The sequence below is a fragment of the Oncorhynchus clarkii genome, chromosome 20, assembly GCF_045791955.1.
Source record: "Oncorhynchus clarkii lewisi isolate Uvic-CL-2024 chromosome 20, UVic_Ocla_1.0, whole genome shotgun sequence".
Classification (NCBI taxonomy): domain Eukaryota; kingdom Metazoa; phylum Chordata; class Actinopteri; order Salmoniformes; family Salmonidae; genus Oncorhynchus; species Oncorhynchus clarkii.
In genome coordinates, this window is record NC_092166.1 from 59,078,426 (window position 1) to 59,099,310 (window position 20,885).

Sequence of the window (20,885 nt, forward strand, 5' to 3'; positions counted from 1 at the left end):
ATGCGCGTGTCCGAACGGTGACAAAACTTAGTTGATGACCTAGTGGTGTCATTAACCATTTGTTTCAAACCACAGCCCTCGGTTGATCTCATTCATTTAGTTATATTTGAATTATTCTGATCCTTCCAATTTTTTATTAAAATCACCCAAGATAAATACATCTCTGTTACTATCTGTGGCCTGGTCAAACCCAGTGCATACGTCATCCAGGTAGAACACCTTAGAGCTAGGAGGTCTATACACACATCCTACCAATATAGGTGCCTGGTGAGGCAGATGTACTTGAGCCCATAGTGCCTCTACTTGACATGATTAAGGTCATCCTTCCTCTCAAAAGGTATATGATTCTGAATGTACAATGCTAAACCACCACCATTCCTATTCAAATCAAACTTTATTTGTCAGATGCGCCGAATACAACAAGTGAAATGCTTACTTTACAAGCCCTTAACCAACAGTGCAGTTCAAGAAGAGTTAAGAAAATGTTTACCAAATAAAAAAATAATGAAATGTAACACAATAACGAGGCTATATACAGAGTCAGTGTGCGGGGGTAGGGGTCAATGTAATAGTCTGGTGGCCATTTTATTAATTGTTCAGCTGTCTGATGGCTTGGGGGTAGAAGCTGTTGAGGAGCCTTTTGGTCCTTGACTTGGCGCTCCGGCACCGCTTGCCGTGCGGTAGCAGAGAAAACAGTCTATGACTTGGGTGACTGGATTCTCTGACAATTTTATGGGCTTTCCTCTGACACCACCTACATATACGTCCTGGATAGCAGGGCCAAATCCTAACTTTTACTTATATCACATTTTCCCTTAAGGCTCCCAGTGACATTAATGCATGCAACGGAAGTTAGGATTTGTCCTAGTGACTTTGACAGTACTTGTCATAAACTGTATACAATATTTTGGGTGCTTATATTTATCCTGTTACACACTTGTACAAGTGTAATGGAAATGTGTTTCTTGCATATCCCAACTATGGCACTCTCAGGGAGTGGGGTCACGGCCAGGGTCACCATTGTCCTGCGCCCCTGGAGCCATTGGGGTTAACAAGTTGCATGGACTCACTCTGTGTGTAATAAGTGTTGAACATGATTTTTGAATGACTACCTTACAGATCATTGTATGTATGGGTTACAGAGATGACTCTGTAACCCATACATACAATGATCTGTAAGGTCCCTCAGTCGAGCAGTGAATTTCAAACACAGATTCAACCACAAAGACCACAGAGGTTTTCAATGCCTAGCAAAGGAGGGCACCTATTGGTAGAGGGGTAAAAATAAAAAGCAGACATTGACTATCCCATTGAGCATGGTGAAGTCATGAATAATTACACTTTGGATGGTGTATCAATACACCCAGTCACTACAAAGATACAGGCATCCTTTCTAACTCAGTTGCTGGAGAGGAAAGAAACCGTTCAGTAATTTCACCATGAGGCCGATGGTGACTTTAAAACAGTTACAGGGGCCTCCCAGGTGGCGCAGTGGTTAAGGGCGCTGTACTGCAGTGCCAGCTGTGCCACCAGAGACTCTGGGTTCGCGCCCAGGCTCTGTCGCAACCGGCCACGACCGGGAGGTCCGTGGGGCGACGCACAATTGGCCCAGTGTCGTCCGGGTTAGGGAGGGCTTGGCCGGTAGGGATATACTTGTCTCATCGTGCACCAGCGACTCCTGTGGCAGGCCGGGCGCGCAGTGCACGGTTAGATTCAACAGATTAGCCATGTGCAGGTACAGTGATCGGTAAGCTGCTCTGACAGCTGATGCTTAAAGTTAGAGAGGGAGATATAAGACTCCAGCTCCAGTGATTTTTGCAATTCGTTCCAGTCATTGGCAGCAGAGAACTGGAAGGAAAGAAGGCCAAAAGAAGTGTTGGCTTTGGGGATGACCAGTGAAATATACCTGCTGGAGTGTTTGCTATGGGTGGGTGTTGCTACGGTGACCAGTGAGCTGAAATAAGGCGGGGCATTACCTAGCATAGACTTATAGATGACCTGGAGCCAGTGGGTTTGGCGACGAATATGTAGGGAGGGCCAGCCAACGAGAGAGTACAGGTCGCAGTGGTGGGTAGTATATGGGGATTTAGTAACAAAATGGATGGCACTGTGATAGACTACATCCAGTTTTCTGAGTAGAGTGTTGGAGGCTATTTTGTAAATGACATCGCCGAAGTCAAGGATAGGTAGGATAGTCCGTTTTACGAGAGTATGTTTACAGCATGAGTGAAGGAAGCTTTGTTGCAAAATAGGAAGCCAATTCTAGATTTAATTTTGGATTGGAGATGCTTAATGTGAGTCTGGAAGGAGAGTTTACAGTCTGGCAGGAACACCTAGGTATTTGTAGTTGTCCACATATTCTAAGTCAGAACTGTCCAGAGTAGTGGTGCTAGTTGGGCGGGCAGCAATCGGTTGAAGAGCATGCACTTAGTTTTACTTGCATTTAAAAGCAGTTGGAGGCCTCAGAAGGAGTGTTGTATGGCATTGAAGCTCGTTTGGAGGTTTGTTAGCACAGTGTCCAAAGAAGGGCCAGATGTTTACAGAAGGGTGTTGTCTGCGTAGAGGTGGATCAGAGAATCACCTGCAGCAAGAGCAACATCATTGATATATACAGAAAAAAAGAGTCGGCCCGAGAATTGACCCCTGTGGCACCCCCATAGAGACTGCCAGCGGTCCAGACCACAGGCCCTTCGATTTGACACACTGAACACTATCTGAGAAGTAGTTGGTGAACCAGGCGAGGCAGTCATTATAGAAGCCAAGGCTATTGAGTCTGCTGATAAGAGTGCAGTGATTGACAGAGTCGAAAGCCTTGGGCAGGTCGATGAAGACTGCTGCACAGTACTGACTTTTATCGATGGCAGTTATTATATCGTTTAGGACCTTGAGCGTGGCTGAGGTATACCCATGACCAGCTCGGAAACCAGATTGCATAGCGCAGAAGTTATGGTGGGATTCGAAATGGTCGGTGATCTGTTTGTTAACTTGACTTTCGAAGATTTTAGAAAGGCAGGGCAGGATTTGAAGAGGGGGATGACCGCGGCAGCTTTCCAAGCTTTGGGGATCTAAGACGATATGAAAGAGAGATTGAACAGGCTAGTAATAGGTGTTGCAACAATTTCGGCTGATCATTTTAGAAAGAGAGGGTCCAGATTGTCTAGCCCAGTAGGTCCTATGATTGCGTGTGGTCTGGCCCAGGAGTGTGAAGGTGAACGGAAAGGCAACGAATTGCACTTGCTGTCTCTGCCTGGCCGGTTCCCCTCTCTCCACTCTCCACTGGGATTCTCTGCCTCTAACCCTATTACAGGGGCTGAGTCACTGGCTTACTGGTGCTCTTCCATGCCGTCCCTAGGAGGGGTGTGTTACTTGAGTGGGTTGAGTCACTGATGTGGTCTTCCTGTCTGGGTTGGCGCCCCCCCTTGGGTTGTGCCGTGGTGGAGATATTTGTGGGCTATACTCAGCCTTGTCTCAGGATGGTAAGTTGGTGGTTAAAGAAATCCCTCTAGTGGGGTGGGGGCTGTGCTTTGGCAAAGTGGGTGGAGGTTATATCCGTCCTGTTTGGCCCTGTCCGGGGGTATCATCGGATGGGGCCACAGTGTCTCCTGACCCCTCCTGTCTCAGCCTCCAGTGTTTATGCTGCAGTAGTTTATGTGTCGGGGGGCTAGGGTCAGTTTGTTATACTTGGAGTACTTCTCCTGTCTTATCCGGTGTCCTGTGTGAATTTAAGTATGCTCTCTCTAATTCTCTCTTTCTTTCTCTCTCTCTCTCGGAGGACCTGAGCCCTAGGACCATGCCTCAGGACTACCTGGCATGATGACTCCTTGCTGTCCCCAGTCCACCTGGCTGTGCTGCTGCTGCAGTTTCAACTGTTCTGCCTGTGATTATTATTATTTGACCATGCTGGTCATTTATGAACATTTGAACATCTTGGCCATGTTCTGTAATAATCTCCACTGGGCACAGCCAGAAGAGGACTGGCCACCCCTCATAGCCTGGTTCCTCTCTAGGTTTCTTCCTAGGTTTTGGCCTTTCTAGGGAGTTTTTCCTAGCCACTGTGCTTCTACACCTGCATTGCTTGCTGTTTGGGGTTTTAGGCTGGGTTTCTGTACAGCACTTTGAGATATCAGCTGATGTACGAAGGGCTATATAAATACATTTTATTTGATTGCAATTGCCCCTCTGAAATAACAAGGGTGAAATACAGGTGCTTGATGTTGAATAGTTAATTTGACACAGCCATAGCCATATATAACCCTGCCAATTCCAGCAACTCCATGTTGCTGGCCCAGATATGTCAGAAGCTCCCCACTTCATCCCACCCACTGTAGTTCTCCCTATGAAGGTTTAACCCCCTGAGAGATAGCTGACGTTTGGTCTTCTTTTTATAATAAAAAATAAATAAATGATTAACCCATCCACCACCCTTCTTCAGGGGACAAATATATATATATATATATATATATTTTTTTTTACAGCTTTTCTGCTACATGTACATACATTTTACATACATGGTAGTTTTATATAAAGCAGTCATGAAAATTAATACATTACCAAACATAAACTCTTTAATCCTAGCTCTCAGCCACTCTCAACCCATCCCACCTATCACCGTAGACCACCTTTGGTTGATTTCAATGACCCATATATTTTTCAATTGTGCTGTGATGTTTGACAAAACTTTTTTAACCTTTCGAATCGTATAGTATCCACAGATTGTGAGCTAAAGATGAAAACCTTTACTACGAGTATTATTATATTATTTTTCGACTGACTATGGATTTCCACATTGCCCAACACTGCTATTTGTAAGGTTCATTTTAACTGCATGTTGTGATTTTTTTTAACCATTCCTGAACCTGTGACCAGAAACAAGCTGCATAGGTACAATACCAAAATAAATGATCTATTGATTCTGTCTCTTTGCAGCAAAATCTAGAGATGAGACTGTCGTATGAGACTGTAGTAATCTGTTCGTGGCAAGAATTGTATAATAATGTAAATTGAAAAACTCGTAAGTGTTGAATCACGTGTTTTGTTTTGTACCTGTTCATAAACCATGGGATCAAAAATCTCTTCTCATTATTTTGCAACCTCTGACGCAGCTGTCAACATCTTTGTCCTCAAATGAAACTGGTATATTTTTCTAGTTATGCCAATTTGAATCTTTAATATATGGCAGGCAAACAAGTTCCCTACCTTCTCACTTTTTCACTTGCCTCCTCCATTGGTGGTAATGCTTAATCACTTGTTTGTAAATTTGGATTGAGCAGATATTCCCATATATTTTCGATAGCTGCATATGTGAAATAACGCCTCCATTTGTATTCATAATATCATTAATAAATATATATATATTTTTTTTAATCCACAAAGAATGTTTTTTTAATTAATCAGTACATTTGATTTCTTCCCGGTACGTGGACTTCCTATGTGTTTGCATGCTTTTTTAAAACAAATATGGGCCTAATTATAGAATTAAGCATACAGTGGGGCAAGACAGAATTTAGTCAGCCACCAATTGTGCAAGTTCTCCCACTTAAAAAGATGAGAGAGGCCTGTAATTTTCATCATAGGTACACTTCAACTATGACAGACAAAATGAGAAAAAAAAATCCAGAAAATCACATTGTAGGATTTTTAATTTATTTATTTGCAAATGATGGTGGAGGGTTGCAGGGTTGAAATGTTTTCTCTCTTTTGTTTATGGAGGTGCTATCCTCAGATAATAGCATCATTTGCTTTCGCCGAAAAGCCTTTTTGAATTCTGACTTGTTGGCTGGATTCACAACACGTGTAGCTTTAATTTGGTATCTTACGTGTGATTTCATGAAAGTTGGATTTTTATAGGAATTTATTTGAATTTGGCGCTCTGCATTTTCTCTGGCTTTTGGTCAAGTGGGATGCCACTGTCCCACATATCCCAGAGAGGTTAATGCAACCGCTGTGTCAGATTTCAAAAAAGCTTTACGAAAAAAGCAAACCATAATCTGAGAACGACGCTCGGAGAACGACTTTCGGAAAACAAATAGAGATATCCACCATGTTGGAGTCAACAGAAATCAGAAATAACATTATACATATTCACTACCTTTGATGATCTTCATCAGAATGCACTCCCAGGAATCCCAGTTCCACATTAGATGTTTGATTTGTTCGATAATGTCCATCATTTATGTCCAAAGAGCTACTTTTGTTAGCACGTTTAGTAAACAAATCCAAAGTCATGAAGCGCGTTCCCTAGTTGCAGACGAAATGTCAAAAAGTTCCGTTACTGTCCGTAGAAACATGTCAAACGATGTATGGAATCAATCTTTAGGATGTTTTTAACATAAAACTTCAATAACATTCCAACAGGAGAATTCCTTTGTCTTCAGAAAAGCAAAGGAACGCAGCTACCTCTCGTGTGAAATGCGTGTGACCAGCGCGTGACTGCTGGCAGACCACTGACTCATTCCTCTCTCATTCGGGCCCATTTCACAGTAGAATCCTCAAACAAGTTTCTACAGATGGTTGACATCTAGTGGAAGCCTTAGGAAGTGCAACATACCAAATATCCCACTGTGTATTCAATAGGGGCTGGGTTAAAAATCGACCAACCTCAGATTTCCCACTTCCTGTTTGGATTTCTTCTCAGGTTTTTGCCTGCCATATGAGTTCTGTTATACTCATAGAGATCAGTCAAACAGTTTTAGAAACTTCAGAGTGTTTTTTCTCCAATATAATTGGATATAATATGCATATATTAGCAACTGAGACTGAGGAGCAGGCAGTTTACTCTGGGCACCTCTGAGCACCTTTCATCCAAGCTACTCAATACTGCCCCTGCAGCCATAAGAAGTTTTAAACAGCATGATCATTACACAGGTGCACCTTATGTTGGGGACAATAAAAGGCCACTCTAAAATGTTAACTTTTGTCACACAACACAATGCCACAGATGTCTCAAGTTTTGAGGAAGCATGCAATTGGCATGCTGACTACAGAAATGTCCAACAGAGCTGATGCCAGAGAATTGAATGTTAATTTCTCTACCATAAACCGCCTCCAACATCGTTTTACAGAATTTGGCAGTACATCCAACCGGCCTCACAACCGCAGACCATGTGTAACCATGCCAGCCCTGGACCTCCACATCTGTCTTCACTTGCGGGAGAATTGTTGTCTGTAATAAAGCCCTTTTGTGGGGAAAAACTCATTCTAATTGACTGAGCCTGGCTCCCCAGTGGATGGACCTGGCTCCCAAGTTGGTGGGCCTATGCCTTCCCAGGACCACCCATGGCTGAGCATTTGCCCAGTCATGTGAAATCCATAGATTAGGGCCTAATGAATTTATTTAAATTGACTGATTTCCTTCTTTGAACTGTAACTCAGTAAAATCTTAGAAATTGTTGCATGTTGCGTTTATATTTTTGTTCAGTATGTTAGGCTACTCCACTCTAAAATAATTCCGGCATCCATACTGTGCCTGTTGATACATTTGGTTATTCGGTTATTGTCAGTCATTAGGGCTAGTCAAGTCTTGTAAACTGAATTGTAAACAACACACTGCCTGCGTTCATCTCGTTCTCGGACACTCATCTCAGTATGCATTGGCAAAAATGTCAATGCACGTAGCATTTTGGAGAGTATTCAACAAGTTTTTAAGTCTATTCGCTCATTTTTCATGCGACTGACATGCGGTAATGATAAATTGTGTTGCAGCCTACAGTTTTATTGGAATCTGTTTTAATTATTGTGAAAAGGCTCATGTTTTACCGGTATGGTGTACCCCCAATATTTATTTTGCCATTACCGGACAGTTTTGGCTTACTTTTACCCCTGCCTACTACACACCTTTCACTAACCATAAACTCACCTGATCCACCTAGCATTAACCCTCTTTACCCACCCTAACCCACTTTACCCACCCTAACCCTGAAACACCTTTATAGCCTGCAACTTGATCTCAAAGTTTTACTTCGGAATTTGACGTAATTGGATGAACATGTATTTTTGAATCCATTAATTACGTGTGGGTACAGGCTTAAAACAGGAACAACTCAAAGGGTTAAGTTGAGGTGTTATTTCAGAGTGGTTAAGGTTGGGGCTATGGTTTTTGGGAAAGCATAAAGCTAAAGGATTCAAAAAAGTGCTGTTTCCATTTAGTATCATCAAGTACACTCCCTGCTTGCTAGACAATTGTGAACTGCCGTGGCGCAGTGGTGTAAACAGTGTGCTCTGGCTCTGAACATAGTGAGAACCTCTCTCTCTCTACCTCACACTCTCCAGCCTCACCCCATCTCCATCTCCCTCCACACCTCCTCCATCACCCTCCCTCCCTTAGTGATGTATGTCCAGGGCTGGTCAGCTGTTCTCCAGGCTGATGTCTAATAATGTTAACCTAAGGCTTCTTTAGGCCTCTTATCTGCTCAGAGCTGCTGATTAACCACAACACCACCTACTGTTGGCCTCTTTACCGGTGCCTGCAACTACCCCACACACCCACTAACTGCCCCTCAGGACCCCGCTAACTACCCCACACGCCCACTAACTGCCCCTCAGGACCCCACTCACTAGTTAACTACCCCACACAGCCACTAACTGCCCCTCAGGACCCCACTCACTAGCTAGCTACCCCACACAGCCATTAACTGCCCCTCAGGACCCCACTCACTAGTTAACTACCCCACACACCCACTAACTGCCCCTCAGGACCCCACTCACTAGCTAGCTACCCCACACACCCACTAACTGCCCCTCAGGACCCCACTCACTAGTTAACTACCCCACACACCCACTAACTGCTCCTCAGGACCCCACTCACTAGCTAACTACCCCCATTATAGCTGGTCCAGCACAATACCAAAATAACAACTGCTGTTGTCCTGCCCTCTATATAGCCCTCTACAGGTCTACCCTCTAACTTAACATGGAATCAGAACCTTGATTGGTGGTACAAATCAAGGTTCTCACTTTGAAACACAATACAATTTGGAAAAAGACATGGGATGTGAATTCTTTCTGAAGGCACTGGTATATGCCGATTTATAAATATACAGCAAAGTAAACAGAATTTGGCCCCATGGCGCTGGTTGGCAACTTACTTGACAAAATATGTGATGATCGCCCATAGGTGAATAACGTTGTTGTATCTCTGTTCGTCATTGAATGCTTAGATGAATGACTGGGCTCTGGTGTTGTCGAGTTAAATCTATAAACTATGAGACTTACTCTTTACAGCTGGACACAGACAATCACATAATGTCATAGACGGACAATTAGAAAATTAGACAATTCAACAAGTCATATAAAGAGGCTTAAATAATGACATTGGAATTTGTAATGTAGTTAATGGTGGATCCGTTGTTTGCCTAACTAATAGAAACACATAGAAAGTAATAGATCAAATCTAAAACCACAGAACACACAGTCACAGAACACACACACACGTACACACATACACACCGTCGTCCTTCAACCTCCATGTGCAGGGTTGTCCTGTGTCCATGTGATCGCTATAATCTGATAATTACCCTGATCCAATTGGCTAAATCAGGTGCCCCGCTGAGTTCCCAGAAGGCATTGCTGTTTGATTTCTGATCAGTCTTAAGTAGAAACAACACAACACTCTACTTCACGGGGCTAACATCCTTTATTCAAATTTACACAATGGTCTTATCATCTTTCTACACAACATACAGAAAGAAAACCAGATTGATTTCCCATGGCAAAACACATTTTCTTTAAAGTAAATAAAATAATTTATATTAATTACATTGTTTAAAAAAAGTTATGTATCAATACTAGACTATTTACAAAGATAACAGTAGCACGGGCGTTGGCCTATGAGTGAGGTATGTACAGGAACTTAGTGAGTGTGATATATACAGTAACTCTCGACGGTCCAATAAGAGAAATGCTGATTGGACCTGCTGAGTGATGTCACAGAGCAGGGGCTGGGGTCAGAGTTCAGGGGTTGGAGATCAGGGGTTTAGCTGCCAATCTCAAATGTCCTCCTCAAGTTTTGGGGTCACCCCTGGTTCACCTCTGCCTCGTCACCTATAGCCCCTCCAATCCTCCAGCAGCGCACCCCAAACTTCAACACCATCAGGTTAAGTTGAAATGTTTCCACCTCCCCTACCCCAGGAGTTTCCAGCCCCCCTCCATCCCTCAAGGTAATGGTAGGAGAGGAAGGACTTTAAAGAGGTGATGTCTGAGGTGTTTCAGTCCATTTCTTTGGAATTTGCTAATATAAAAAGTGCTCTACAGGTGGGTCCAAATATTTTAAGATAAAACTCTCTGCTCCTTGGGCGATGAATTAACCTTTCCACTTTAACCTCCTTTCTGGGCTGGAGGGTCGCGTAGCAACCACCAGCCCCACACCATCCTTAAAACGCAACATACCTGCTCTCCTGACCTTACTCTTAACCTGTTAATATATATATATTATTCTCAATACAATGCAAATATCTGACATTATGCATTTTCATGACAGTGGATAGTGTTTTGATGTTTTTCCTCTCATTTTGTTAAAAAAGGGGTACAAATAAAGTTGTAAAATATGAACATGAAATAGAGCAGAATTATACAGAATGTTAGAAAACACACAGAGAGTATCCCATCAAATGGGAACTGCTTGGAAGATTAACAAAGCTGGGGTTGGAGGGAGTGTGTGCGTTGAAAAATCATGAGGTTTAGAAAAAGTGTATTGTGAGTGTGTGTGTGTGTGTGGGGGGCATATTGGAAAGTCAATTTATCAATTGGTTATAATATAACTTACACATACATTCATGCATTCGTACATTCAAAATATCCTATGTGCTGGCATGTACTCAGGATCTGTCCATTTGAGTTTTCCCTTCAGATGGCCAGAAACGTGTGTGTTGTGCGCATATTTGTGTATGTCTGTATGTTGTGTCATAAATGCAAAGGAGGTGGTCAATCTTCCTCTCTTCCCTTTGGTGGGAGTGGTCTCAGTTTGTGTGGGCATTTCGTGATCAGCTCACCGTGGCAACACCATCCACTCCGCCCTCCTCCACTGCGTTACCCTTGCTCATGGCTTTCATCTTGTCCATGATGTCAGTAAACGTCTCCTTCACCGTCTTCTCCAGGATCCAGCCTTCACTTTCACTCTCTGGGTCTTCCGGGTTGGCCAGGTTGCACTGGGAGGTGTTCACGTACTGGAGGCCGATCATCACAATAACCTACAGAGGATAAAGAGAGACATATTACTTACAGCTAGCCCTGGACTAAGACTACAGTTAGCGTGTGTGAAGAGCTACACCTGGCCTGAAGTAAGAGCTAGCTTCAAGAACATGCTCATGTACTGAAAGTGAAAACCCACCATAACTAAATCTAACCTCACATTAACCAACCTACAGGGGTAGACCCAGAGAGTGATAGACACATCAGCCTGCACTAACAGCTGTAGGTAATTGATCACACTAATCCCCATTTAACAACTGAATATGTTCCACATAAACACATCAAACCAGTCTGAAGCAAGAAGTTAAAAACAGAGAATCACACTAACAGAGATAGCAACAACAAACAAAAGCAATCATACGTTTGCTAATGTAGTAGCATAGCATACACAAGCAAATATATGTTTGAAGTATTTGATCAGGAGTCTGATTTCCATAATTGGTCCCTCCCCCAAATGAAGACATCACTCCACCTCTCACAAGGCTATCGGTAAGGTAATACCATGGAGACAGTTGCGTAACCATGGCTATTCCAGGTAGGAGACAGCCATGGCTGTTTTTGTCCCTGATAAGCTTCAGCAGATTGAGTCCAGGTTTTTAGTACACGTTAAGTACTGTAAGATTTCTAGAACAGAGATTTGCTGTCCTTAGTAAGATATGTTTTACAAATACCAAAACAGCTAAAAATGTATAGTAACGCTTCTCTCATACTTCTTCAGATAATTTATTCTGAAAAGAAGACAAAGAGACAAAGAGACAAACAGCGCATGTTCAAGGGCAGCCATTTTGCTTTTTTGTCTTCGTAGGCCAGTGGGGGTTGCAGACTTTTGCGCCAGCCAAAATCAGTAACACACCTGATTCAACTAACCAACCAATAATCTTCTTCAATATGGACTTAATTAGTCTGCTTTGGTTGTTGTGAAAGCCTGCATCCACACGGACCCACAGGATTACCAGTACAGCAGTCTAGTTACCAGCCCTGTGTACTACTGTTGTAAGCCTTACAGGTGAAGCTGCCTCTACGCATGTGTCTGTGTGTACCGTTGTAAACCTGGCAGGTGTGTGTGTGTCTGTGCGTACCGTTGTAAACCTGGCAGGTGTGTGTGTTTGTGTACCGCTGTAAGCCTAGCAGGTGATGCAGCCTCTACAGAAGAGAGCAGCAGGTGTAGCAGCAGCCCGCACATGACCTGGAAACATGACAATGGCAGGAGGGGTGGAGGAGGTGTGGAAATGTACATTGAGAGTAAAGGAGGACACCATGCAAGGAACTCTGGATCTAGCCAGGCATCTGGGGCAACTTTGTCATCGGTCAGTGATGAACGCCATCACAAAATAATTACCCCACGCCTTTGAAAAGCGAGTAAGAGGGAGCATTTTCCTTACCTCCAGAATAGCGACCAGTAGCACCAGGGCTCCTATGGTGTTCATCATGCCTCCGTAGTAGGATATCAGTGCGTCGCGGCAGCCCCGTTTCCAGATGTTCAGGTCCTCAGTGTGGTGGTCGTAGGAGTAGTGGGCCGTGTTGTTGGTCACCTGGTACTGGATACAGGGCCGAGGGGAGCCGGGGTTACAGCAGCTGAATGGAACAGCATCCATCAGGTACTTCCCATCCACGTTGCTGCCGATACGACTGGGGGGTGAAAGGGCAAAGGACAGGGGTTAGGGTATTGTGGGTTAGGGTCAGTGCATTGTGTGTTAGGTTCAAGGTCCTTATGGGGTTAGCGGAGTGAAACGGTAGCCATCCATCGGGTACTTCGCATCCACATTACTGCTGAAGCGAATGGGGGTCAGAGGGCAAAGGGCAGAGGTTAGACTCAGGGTAATATATGAAAGTGCTACCCAATCCATCCATCATCATATACTGTAAGTGTGAGGAAGTGCTAGTGAACTACCAGCATTTAGAAAGGTAGGATTAGGCTGAAAGAACATCCGCAACAAAGTCACTCATACCTTGACACAACCTAACACTGATTTTTCATTCAGTATCCATGATAGAGGGTTTACAATGCTTGCATTGTTCCTGACACAGCTGAAATCAGTTCACAGTGTACCTGGTAAATAGAGGATCATGAAGGTCTATCAGTCTCTCACATGCTGTTTGAATGGGATTAACCCCATTAGCTCCTCCCTACTGTGAACACGGTCTCTTCACACTGGCTTTGGGAAGAAACAGTGCAAAGGAAAACTAATACTGTCACTTGCTTTCCAACGAAGGTGCATGAGCCAAGAACTCTGCTCACGTTGGGAAGGAACAATAATACTTCCACTATACCTCGCTTTCCAACATAAACAGACATGCACACTGAAGATGAGAAAAACATTCAGCAACTCTTGGAGGACACATCTTTCTTGGAAAGATGCACATATAGTATATCTGCCAAATACTCAGAAATTACAGCAAAAGGATATGAAAAATCATGCTGCACACCACATACGAATTATCTCTCCCAGAGTTACTTTCCTCCCCTACACTGAGAGGGCATTTCAGAGGATGTATTGAAATTGTATTCATAAATTGATGATTGATCCATTACTTTCAATGAGAATGAATTGCCTAAATGGAATTAGTCTGCATGCTAGCTAATAGATGGCTGGATATACAGTAGTAGTAAACATCGTTGTGGCTTGTCAACAGAGTTGTAGTTGACGGGTAATCAATCAAGCAGTTTGTAGATCGTCTGAGTAGATGAGGATTATCCTAACAAAGTGAGACTGAATGGACTGACTGTGACAGCAGTCATCTCTGATTCTGTAGGAGGAAGTGTGCATTTGGTCTTTGGGTGGTCTGGGGGTGGAGTTTCAATTGTGATTGACAGGTGTAGGGCAGTTCTAAATTAGCATTGTGGAAAGAGTGGTTTGATAGCCACTCCTTGCACCTGCAATCCTAGTGGTTAGAGTGTTGGGCCAGTAACTGAAAGGTTGCCAGATCGAATCCCTGAGCTGACAAGGTAAAAAAAAATATGTTGTTCTACCCCTGAACAAGGCAGTTAACCCACTGTTCCTAGACCCTCATTGTAAATAAGAATTTGTTCTTAACTGACTTGTCGGAGTCAAATACATTTTAAATAAAAAATGTGACAGGGATACAGATCATTCCCAGTCATTCCCAACAATATGGACATGGAATTACACTCTGTTGGGAGTACTGACACTATAGGTTAATGCTGACACAGACCAGGGGTGGGAAACACTTAACAGGACCTGGTTAATGCTGACACAGACCAGGGGTGGGAAACACTTAACAGGACCTGGTTAATGCTGACACAGACCAGGGGTGGGAAACACTTAACAGGACCTGGTTAATGCTGACACAGACCAGGGGTGGGAAACACTTAACAGGACCTTGATTTTCCGAATCAGGTGTATTACAGTAGGGCTAGAGACAAAATTTGCATAGATCTCCAGGAAGAGGGTTTGCAGGCCCTGCTTTAGATCATTTGTTTCCTGAAAGATAAGCAATTTAAGCAGGACTAAGATGTGGTCCTTTAACAGCCCATAGCCCATCGTCGTCATCATCAACCCTGAATCAAAAGAGCATGCGGCTAATATCTCCTTGAGGTCCTATTGGTTAATCACTGTGTCTAGCTAAGCCCTTATTGGTCAATAATTGTCGTAAGTGAATGGTTGGCCAATCACTGTCTCTACGCAAGGCCTTGTTGGCTAACTCGGTCTCTCTCTCTAGACAGGTCTATTCCCAGACCATCACCAGGCCGCATGCTGATTCGTTAGCACATAAGCCTGAAGGGGGAGGAAATGTGGTCCAAGAAGATTGGCCACTAAGAACTCACAGGCTCACACACACATTCGCACACACGGTGAATGCACACCTGTGAACACATACAATGAAAACTGTCCCTTTATACAACCACACACTTGATGTCACTTACACTGAAAACCAACACTTGAAACACCTGCACCCAAGCACACCTTACACCCGTACACTGTAAAACGAACCCTAGCATCATTCCCCTTCAACTCTCACAGAAAGCTCACCTCCCTCCCCACCACCACTTTCGTTATTACTCCACACTAATGACTGAATCCCCCTCACCTCCCGTAAATCGAAAACCAACCCACACGTACGCACAGCCCCATCACCACCTCTAACACTAAAACCTCAAATCCACTGACCCTGTAATCCCTCCTTTACCTTATAATCGAAAGTGACCCTTTTATATTGCTTACGGCCCCCCTCCTTGCACCTGCAATCCATTTATACTGAACACCCATTAAGAACAGTGAACTCACCATAACCTAACCCTACAATCTCCATTCATGCCATTTGTTGGTGTGGGCCTAATATATAGGCCTCTTACTTTACAAAAAAACTTACATCACTACATTATAACCACCTAATAGTTAGGGATATGGTTGGGATAGCTTTAGAACTGATCCTAGAGCTGTTGCTAATATCATGACTCACTCTTTAACTTCCTTGGCGCTGAAGTCCAGGTAACGGTTGCTGACCCACTGGATCTCGAACCAGTCCCTGAAGTTGTTGTTGCCGCAGCAACGGAACTCAATCTGCATCTGGTCCAAAGTCCTCTTCATGTAGCAGCGTCCCGGCGTGTCTGTGTCCTTGTAGAACCTCAGGGCGTTCTTCAGGCCCTCGGCAAGCGTGAACTGGAGAGGGATCCTCATCAGGAAGCAGAGCATAGCCGTCAGCACCAGGAGACAATTGAAAGCCACACAGGAGACGAGGAAGGGTTTGAGCATAGGCTTCCACCTGGAGAACTTGACAGGGTCCAAGGAGTCGTAGCAGATCTTGCCTCCCATGGCGTTGATCCCACAGGCCAGCAGCCCCACAGCAATTAGTAAGTTAGGAACGAAGTGGCTCTCGTTGTTGTCCATCATCTCCGAGCGCTTACGCAGCTCGATCTTAAAGAACAGCCCCATGCTGAAGACGAGCACGCCTGCCATCACTGAGAACCAGTACATCAGCCATAGGAACTGGGCTAGCTTCACCCGCTTCTTCAGGTCAAACTTGACCACCATTAGTGCCATGGTGGCAACCTAGGGATATTCCTTACCTATACACAAGGAAAATACACTACTGAGATGAGATATAGCTCTACGGTCGGGTCCTTCTTCTGGATGCCCCAGCCAGCAGAGTTTCAGCTGTTCTCGTTAAGCGGTTTGAACCGTTGATTCCCTGTAAGGTGGCTTCAGCCGTTCTCTTCGTCTCTCAGTCGCTCCTGCAGCTCATCCAGCAGTGCAGGACTGTCAGCTCAGGCAATGATCTGTAATCCATCCCAGAGAGAAGGAGCAGAGGTAAAGAAAGAGGAGTGCGGTTATTCCTTCAGGACCCTCTCCTCTCCCATAGTGGCCAGACCCTACAAAGAAAACTCACCCAGACGGATGACAGAACACAGGGTCACACTTGTCCCCTTGCCTTAGTTCTAAACTTTCCCTCCAAAAACGTTGAAATCAACAGGTGAGGCTAATCGTGATGTTCCTTTCGCTGGTTGGAAGAGGATTGAGGAAGATCCTCCAGATTCCAGGCGGAGGGGAGGTGCGTCATGATAATCCCCTGTAAGCAGCCTGAACCCATTTACAAAAATCCCTCTCCAGAAGATGAGCCTGGCTGTAAGCTGTTGCCAGGAGACATAATTGGTTTGAATGCTCACATGGTCATTGTCACCCTGATCGAATGCACCGGGGGCCATTAATAAGGACAGTTAACGGTTGACGGAGAGTGGAGATGTGGAACAACGCCGTGCTGCACTTTTGGAAGGGGTCCCTGGGTTCAGGCGAGGAAGAATGTTTACAGTGTAGTCACCTAAGATGTTTCAGCAAACCATCCAAAAACCATGTAAGACTCTCCATGACCCACTTAGCTCCACCTACACTCAGCAGTCAATATCAACAACCTGCCAGTCTCTCGCCTGTAGTAAAGAAGCAGGCAGATTTAGCTATAGGTGTTTGTGTCTACACTAACTGAACTATCAGTGTATGCTCATGGCAGTTTGGTAGACCAATAACTAACTTCTAATGGGAGCTTCTTCACTGCACAGCAAAGTTAGGATTGTGATGTGTACAGTATATGAGAGCAGGGAGATGTGTGGTTGTCAGTGCATTCAATTAACGACATGATACACTAGTGTACATGTGAGCTACACTGGGACGCACAACAGGCCAGCAGACCTGATGACAGCTTCAGTAGTTGGCAGAACTTGTGACAGAGCCAGAGATCAGAGAAACCAGAAGAGCATACTGGTGTTAGTGTACCCGAGGGCGGAGATTTGTACTGTCACTACCGCAGAATGATATTGATCTCGAATGAGTTAGCTATCTCATGGGAAGAGTGGGGACAGGATGTGGAAAGGGGAAGAAACCATTAGGGGCATGCACAGATTAAGACAAGTCCTGGACTAAACAGCATTTTCAATTGAGATTCCTAGGAATTTGAGGACTGGGCTTAATCTGTGTACGGGAAACCACCTGTTACGTTCCCCAGTTTCTGTGTTGTGGGTTTTGTTTGTATGTGTGTGTTTCAGGATGGATTCCTGAAATTCCCCCAAGCAGCTGATTGGTCGGCCACATTGCTAATTGGCGCCGACCCCGCCCTCACGTCAGAGGATACAGCTGTATCCCATTACAGACTCCTTCTCCAGCTATATAAGCCAATGTTTTGTTGTTTAGAAGAGAGATGATTAGTGTGTTCCGTGTTGGTTGTTAAGAGAGCAGATTGATATATCCTGTGTTGGTTGTTTCTCAGAGAGAGCTGATGGTTATGTTCTGTGTTTGTTGCTCAGACAGAGAGCTTATTAGTATGTCCTGTTTTTGCTGAGAGACCGGTTTTTGTACTTTATAGCCGCTGCTTCTAAGGTATGTGTGTCCCCATAGGATGCAGTGTTTTTGATTGAAATTGTTTACTTACATGTATTGTTTCAGTTGTTCCCAGGGGGAAGGGGAAGGCACCTAGGGAGTACTTAGGCAAGAGGCCTGCGGGCATACAAACTGTAGTATTTACTGTCTATACGCACTAGGTAAGACCTGGGCAGACAACTCCCTGTATTTTGGTTCAAACACCAGGTGGTGTTAAGTTAGGTAAGTAGTGGGTAGGCAGGTAAGGTAGAGGGGGCTTTGACATTTACTTTTTGGTTCCGTTCAACCTTTTCTGCAAATTTGTGTGAAGGAATAAATTCCCAGTAAACGGTAAATTGTCTGCCTTTTGTCATCCTTACATTTACAGTCCCATTCCTCTTTCACTACACAGGGAGTGGAGTTGTAGCAGGGTGTTGCGTTCCCTCCTCCTAGAGTTCTGCATAACACCACCCCTAACTGTTTCAGTCAATTATTTCATGCACAATTAAAGACAAGCGTACGAAAGACAGATTGGTTGATGTCAGCCAAACCCTTTATTCACATCTAGTATTTACTCCAGACCACTTAGTCAGAAGAACAGAGAGGTATTTAGTGCTTTATAGATGGGAGAATGACAGAACAAGTGCTGTTTGTAAACATAAGATGGCATTTAAGGACTAAGATTGTTCTTCCTGATTAAATGAACAGGTAATAAGCTGTGTTACAGTACATGGTTGACATTCTGTTTATTGCTCATCGTATAGTCATGAGAAAACAAATGCAGCAACTTTTTCCTCCCTGTGAAGAAAAAGATTTCAGGCAGCACGCTACTGAATATTACCCAATATTTAATGGGTAATCCTGTCAGGACATCTATGGAACAACTGTACTATGGAACTCATTAGCATGAAAAGCAAAGTCAAGTAAGGCTGTGTCACATCAGGGCTGAATGAAAATAAGAGCCTCATTTGTTTGATTGACAGGCTCTTTGTATACTAATGTCTCTAGGAGTCCCACTCTGTTCTTCTCTCAGTTTCTGGAATGACAGACCAGTTAGGAGATTGGGTACCTAAGGCCAGCCAGTTAAAATCATCCACCTGGTTCCAGTTGTTCCTCTCCCGGTCCAGACCAGACACCTTGAAGTCCTGGTCCAGACCCAGGTAGGACCAGGCAAAGGGGGCAAAGCGCACCCCTTGGCAGTCCTCTATGATGGCGCGGCTGGTGACATGCAGATAGACCTGTGTGTCGGTGGTGTGGTGAGTCCGTAGTTGCTGGCATGGGAAGGAGAGGGTGCTGCCGGTGCAGTGGTCCACAAACACAGAGCTGGACACTGGCCCAGAGAAGATTTCACAGTTCTGGACGTGTTTGATGTGGATGGTGCTGGGGGAGCCCAGGAGTCTGACCTTGCAGTTGGTCAGGTGGGTCAGTAGAACATCCTGTTGTTTAATCTCCGCCCCGGACTTGGTCAGCACCTGCCAAAAATAAACAGTGGTCAGACATTTAAGATACATACCTGCAAAGAGCAGAATCTAAACCACAATTGACTAGAAACATTCTCAGAATAAATGATTGAATCTTGTTATGTTAGGGACTGTTACCTGGGCCTCAAAGTGGGAGAAGCCACACTGCTCTGGGGGGCTTATGGCTCCGTCCACTTTAGTTCGGCCAGAATCCTTAGGTGTTACAGGTGGAGCTGGTGGGTCTACTTTGGGTGTATTTGCTGCGCGCGACCTAAAGGCGAACTTCTTCTTGGGGAGAATCTCGTCTCTCTTCTCAGCCAGAGAGTTCTGTAGTTTCTGGAGCGCCGCCTGGGCCTGTCTCAGCTCGTACTGCGGTAAAAACACCATGCTATCGTTTAGAAACTTCTGGAGGAACTGTGTTTTAGTAGTCACTTTCTCCAAGGTTTGAGTTGCCAGGGCGCGGTCAGTAGCCCCCGAGCAGCCCTCCAGTAACTCCTCGATTGTTGCTCTTTCACTACTGAACGTCGCGGTGAAGAACCCACTCTTCTCCTCCGTGACAGACTGGCTATTTTTCGCTTCTTTCTTTCTCTCCACGTCCTCAAGCCTATCCTGTTCTCGTTTAAGCATCCTGTCCGGGATCTTAATGCCGGACTCACTGGGACCAGAATCCTCGTTTCCCTGACAAATACTACTCTCCACGTCCATGTTTTCACTGATGTTGTTTGAATACGGAAGAGATGCGGTTGCTTCGTAACAAACGGCCTTCTTATTGGATAAATCTCTCCTCTCTTGTGACTATACTGTCATTCCATTGGTGGATTAGGGAGCGTTGTTTGCTACGTTCTCCCACTCCCACCCATGTTCATGCATAATTGTAAACCCATAACAAATATCCAGTGGTGGAAGGAAAAAGTACCCCATTTTCATACTTGAGTAAAAGTAAAGTTACGTTACTAGAAAATTACTAAATGAAATGTGAAAGTCACCCAGTAAAATACTACTTGAATAAAAGTCTATATATACGTAAGTATCAAAAGTAAATGTTTTTTCTAAAAAAAACTTAAGTATCAACAGTAAAAGTATCAATTATTTCAAATGTCTTATATTAAGCAAACCAGACAGCATGATTTAAAACAATGTAATACTAATTTACAGAAAGCTAGTGTCACACTCCTACACTGAGTAATAATTTACTAATGAAGCATTTGTGTTTAGTGAGTCTGCCAGATCAGATGCAGTAGGGATGACCAGGGATTTTCTCTTGATAAGTGTGTGAATTGGACCAGTTTCCTGTCCTGCTAAGCATTCAGAATGTAACAAGTACTTTTGGGTGTCAGGGAAAATGTATGGAGTAAAAAGTACATTATTTTCTTTAGGAATGTAGTGGAGTAAAAGTTGTCCAAAATATAAATAGCAAAGTACAGATACCCTCAAA

The 20,885-nt window shown here is 44.2% G+C and overlaps 2 protein-coding genes across 2 annotated transcripts; both read right to left on the reverse strand.

Annotated features, from left to right (window-relative positions):
* Positions 1-10,715: 10,715 nt before the first annotated feature.
* LOC139375609 (peripherin-2-like) lies at positions 10,716-16,638 on the reverse strand. Its single transcript, XM_071117399.1, has 3 exons — positions 15,607-16,638; positions 12,567-12,813; positions 10,716-11,183 (listed from the first exon to the last, which is right to left on the reverse strand). The coding sequence occupies exons 1-3, from the start codon at positions 16,185-16,187 to the stop codon at positions 10,977-10,979; spliced, it is 1,035 nt and encodes a 344-aa protein (XP_070973500.1). The 5' UTR covers positions 16,188-16,638; the 3' UTR covers positions 10,716-10,976.
* A 2,081-nt stretch (positions 16,639-18,719) lies between these two features.
* Positions 18,720-20,185, reverse strand: LOC139375610 (tubulin-specific chaperone C-like). Its single transcript, XM_071117401.1, has 2 exons — positions 19,589-20,185; positions 18,720-19,462 (listed from the first exon to the last, which is right to left on the reverse strand). Exons 1-2 carry the CDS (start codon positions 20,153-20,155, stop codon positions 18,995-18,997), a joined length of 1,035 nt encoding a protein of 344 aa, XP_070973502.1. The 5' UTR covers positions 20,156-20,185; the 3' UTR covers positions 18,720-18,994.
* Between the last annotated feature and the right edge of the window lie 700 nt (positions 20,186-20,885).

Coding starts and splice junctions, on each gene's coding strand:
- LOC139375610 (XM_071117401.1), bottom strand. CDS start 20,155: ATGGACGTGGAGAGTAGTATTTGTCAGGGAAACGAGGATTCTGGTCCC. Junction 19,463..19,588: donor TCTCCCACTTTGAGGCCCAG/GTAACAGTCCCT, acceptor TATTTTTGGCAG/GTGCTGACCAAGTCCGGGGC.
- LOC139375609 (XM_071117399.1), bottom strand. CDS start 16,187: ATGGCACTAATGGTGGTCAAGTTTGACCTGAAGAAGCGGGTGAAGCTA. Junction 12,814..15,606: donor AGCGCCAAGGAAGTTAAAGA/GTGAGTCATGAT, acceptor TTCACCCCCCAG/TCGTATCGGCAGCAACGTGG. Junction 11,184..12,566: donor TACTGGTCGCTATTCTGGAG/GTAAGGAAAATG, acceptor TATCCTCTGTAG/GTTATTGTGATGATCGGCCT.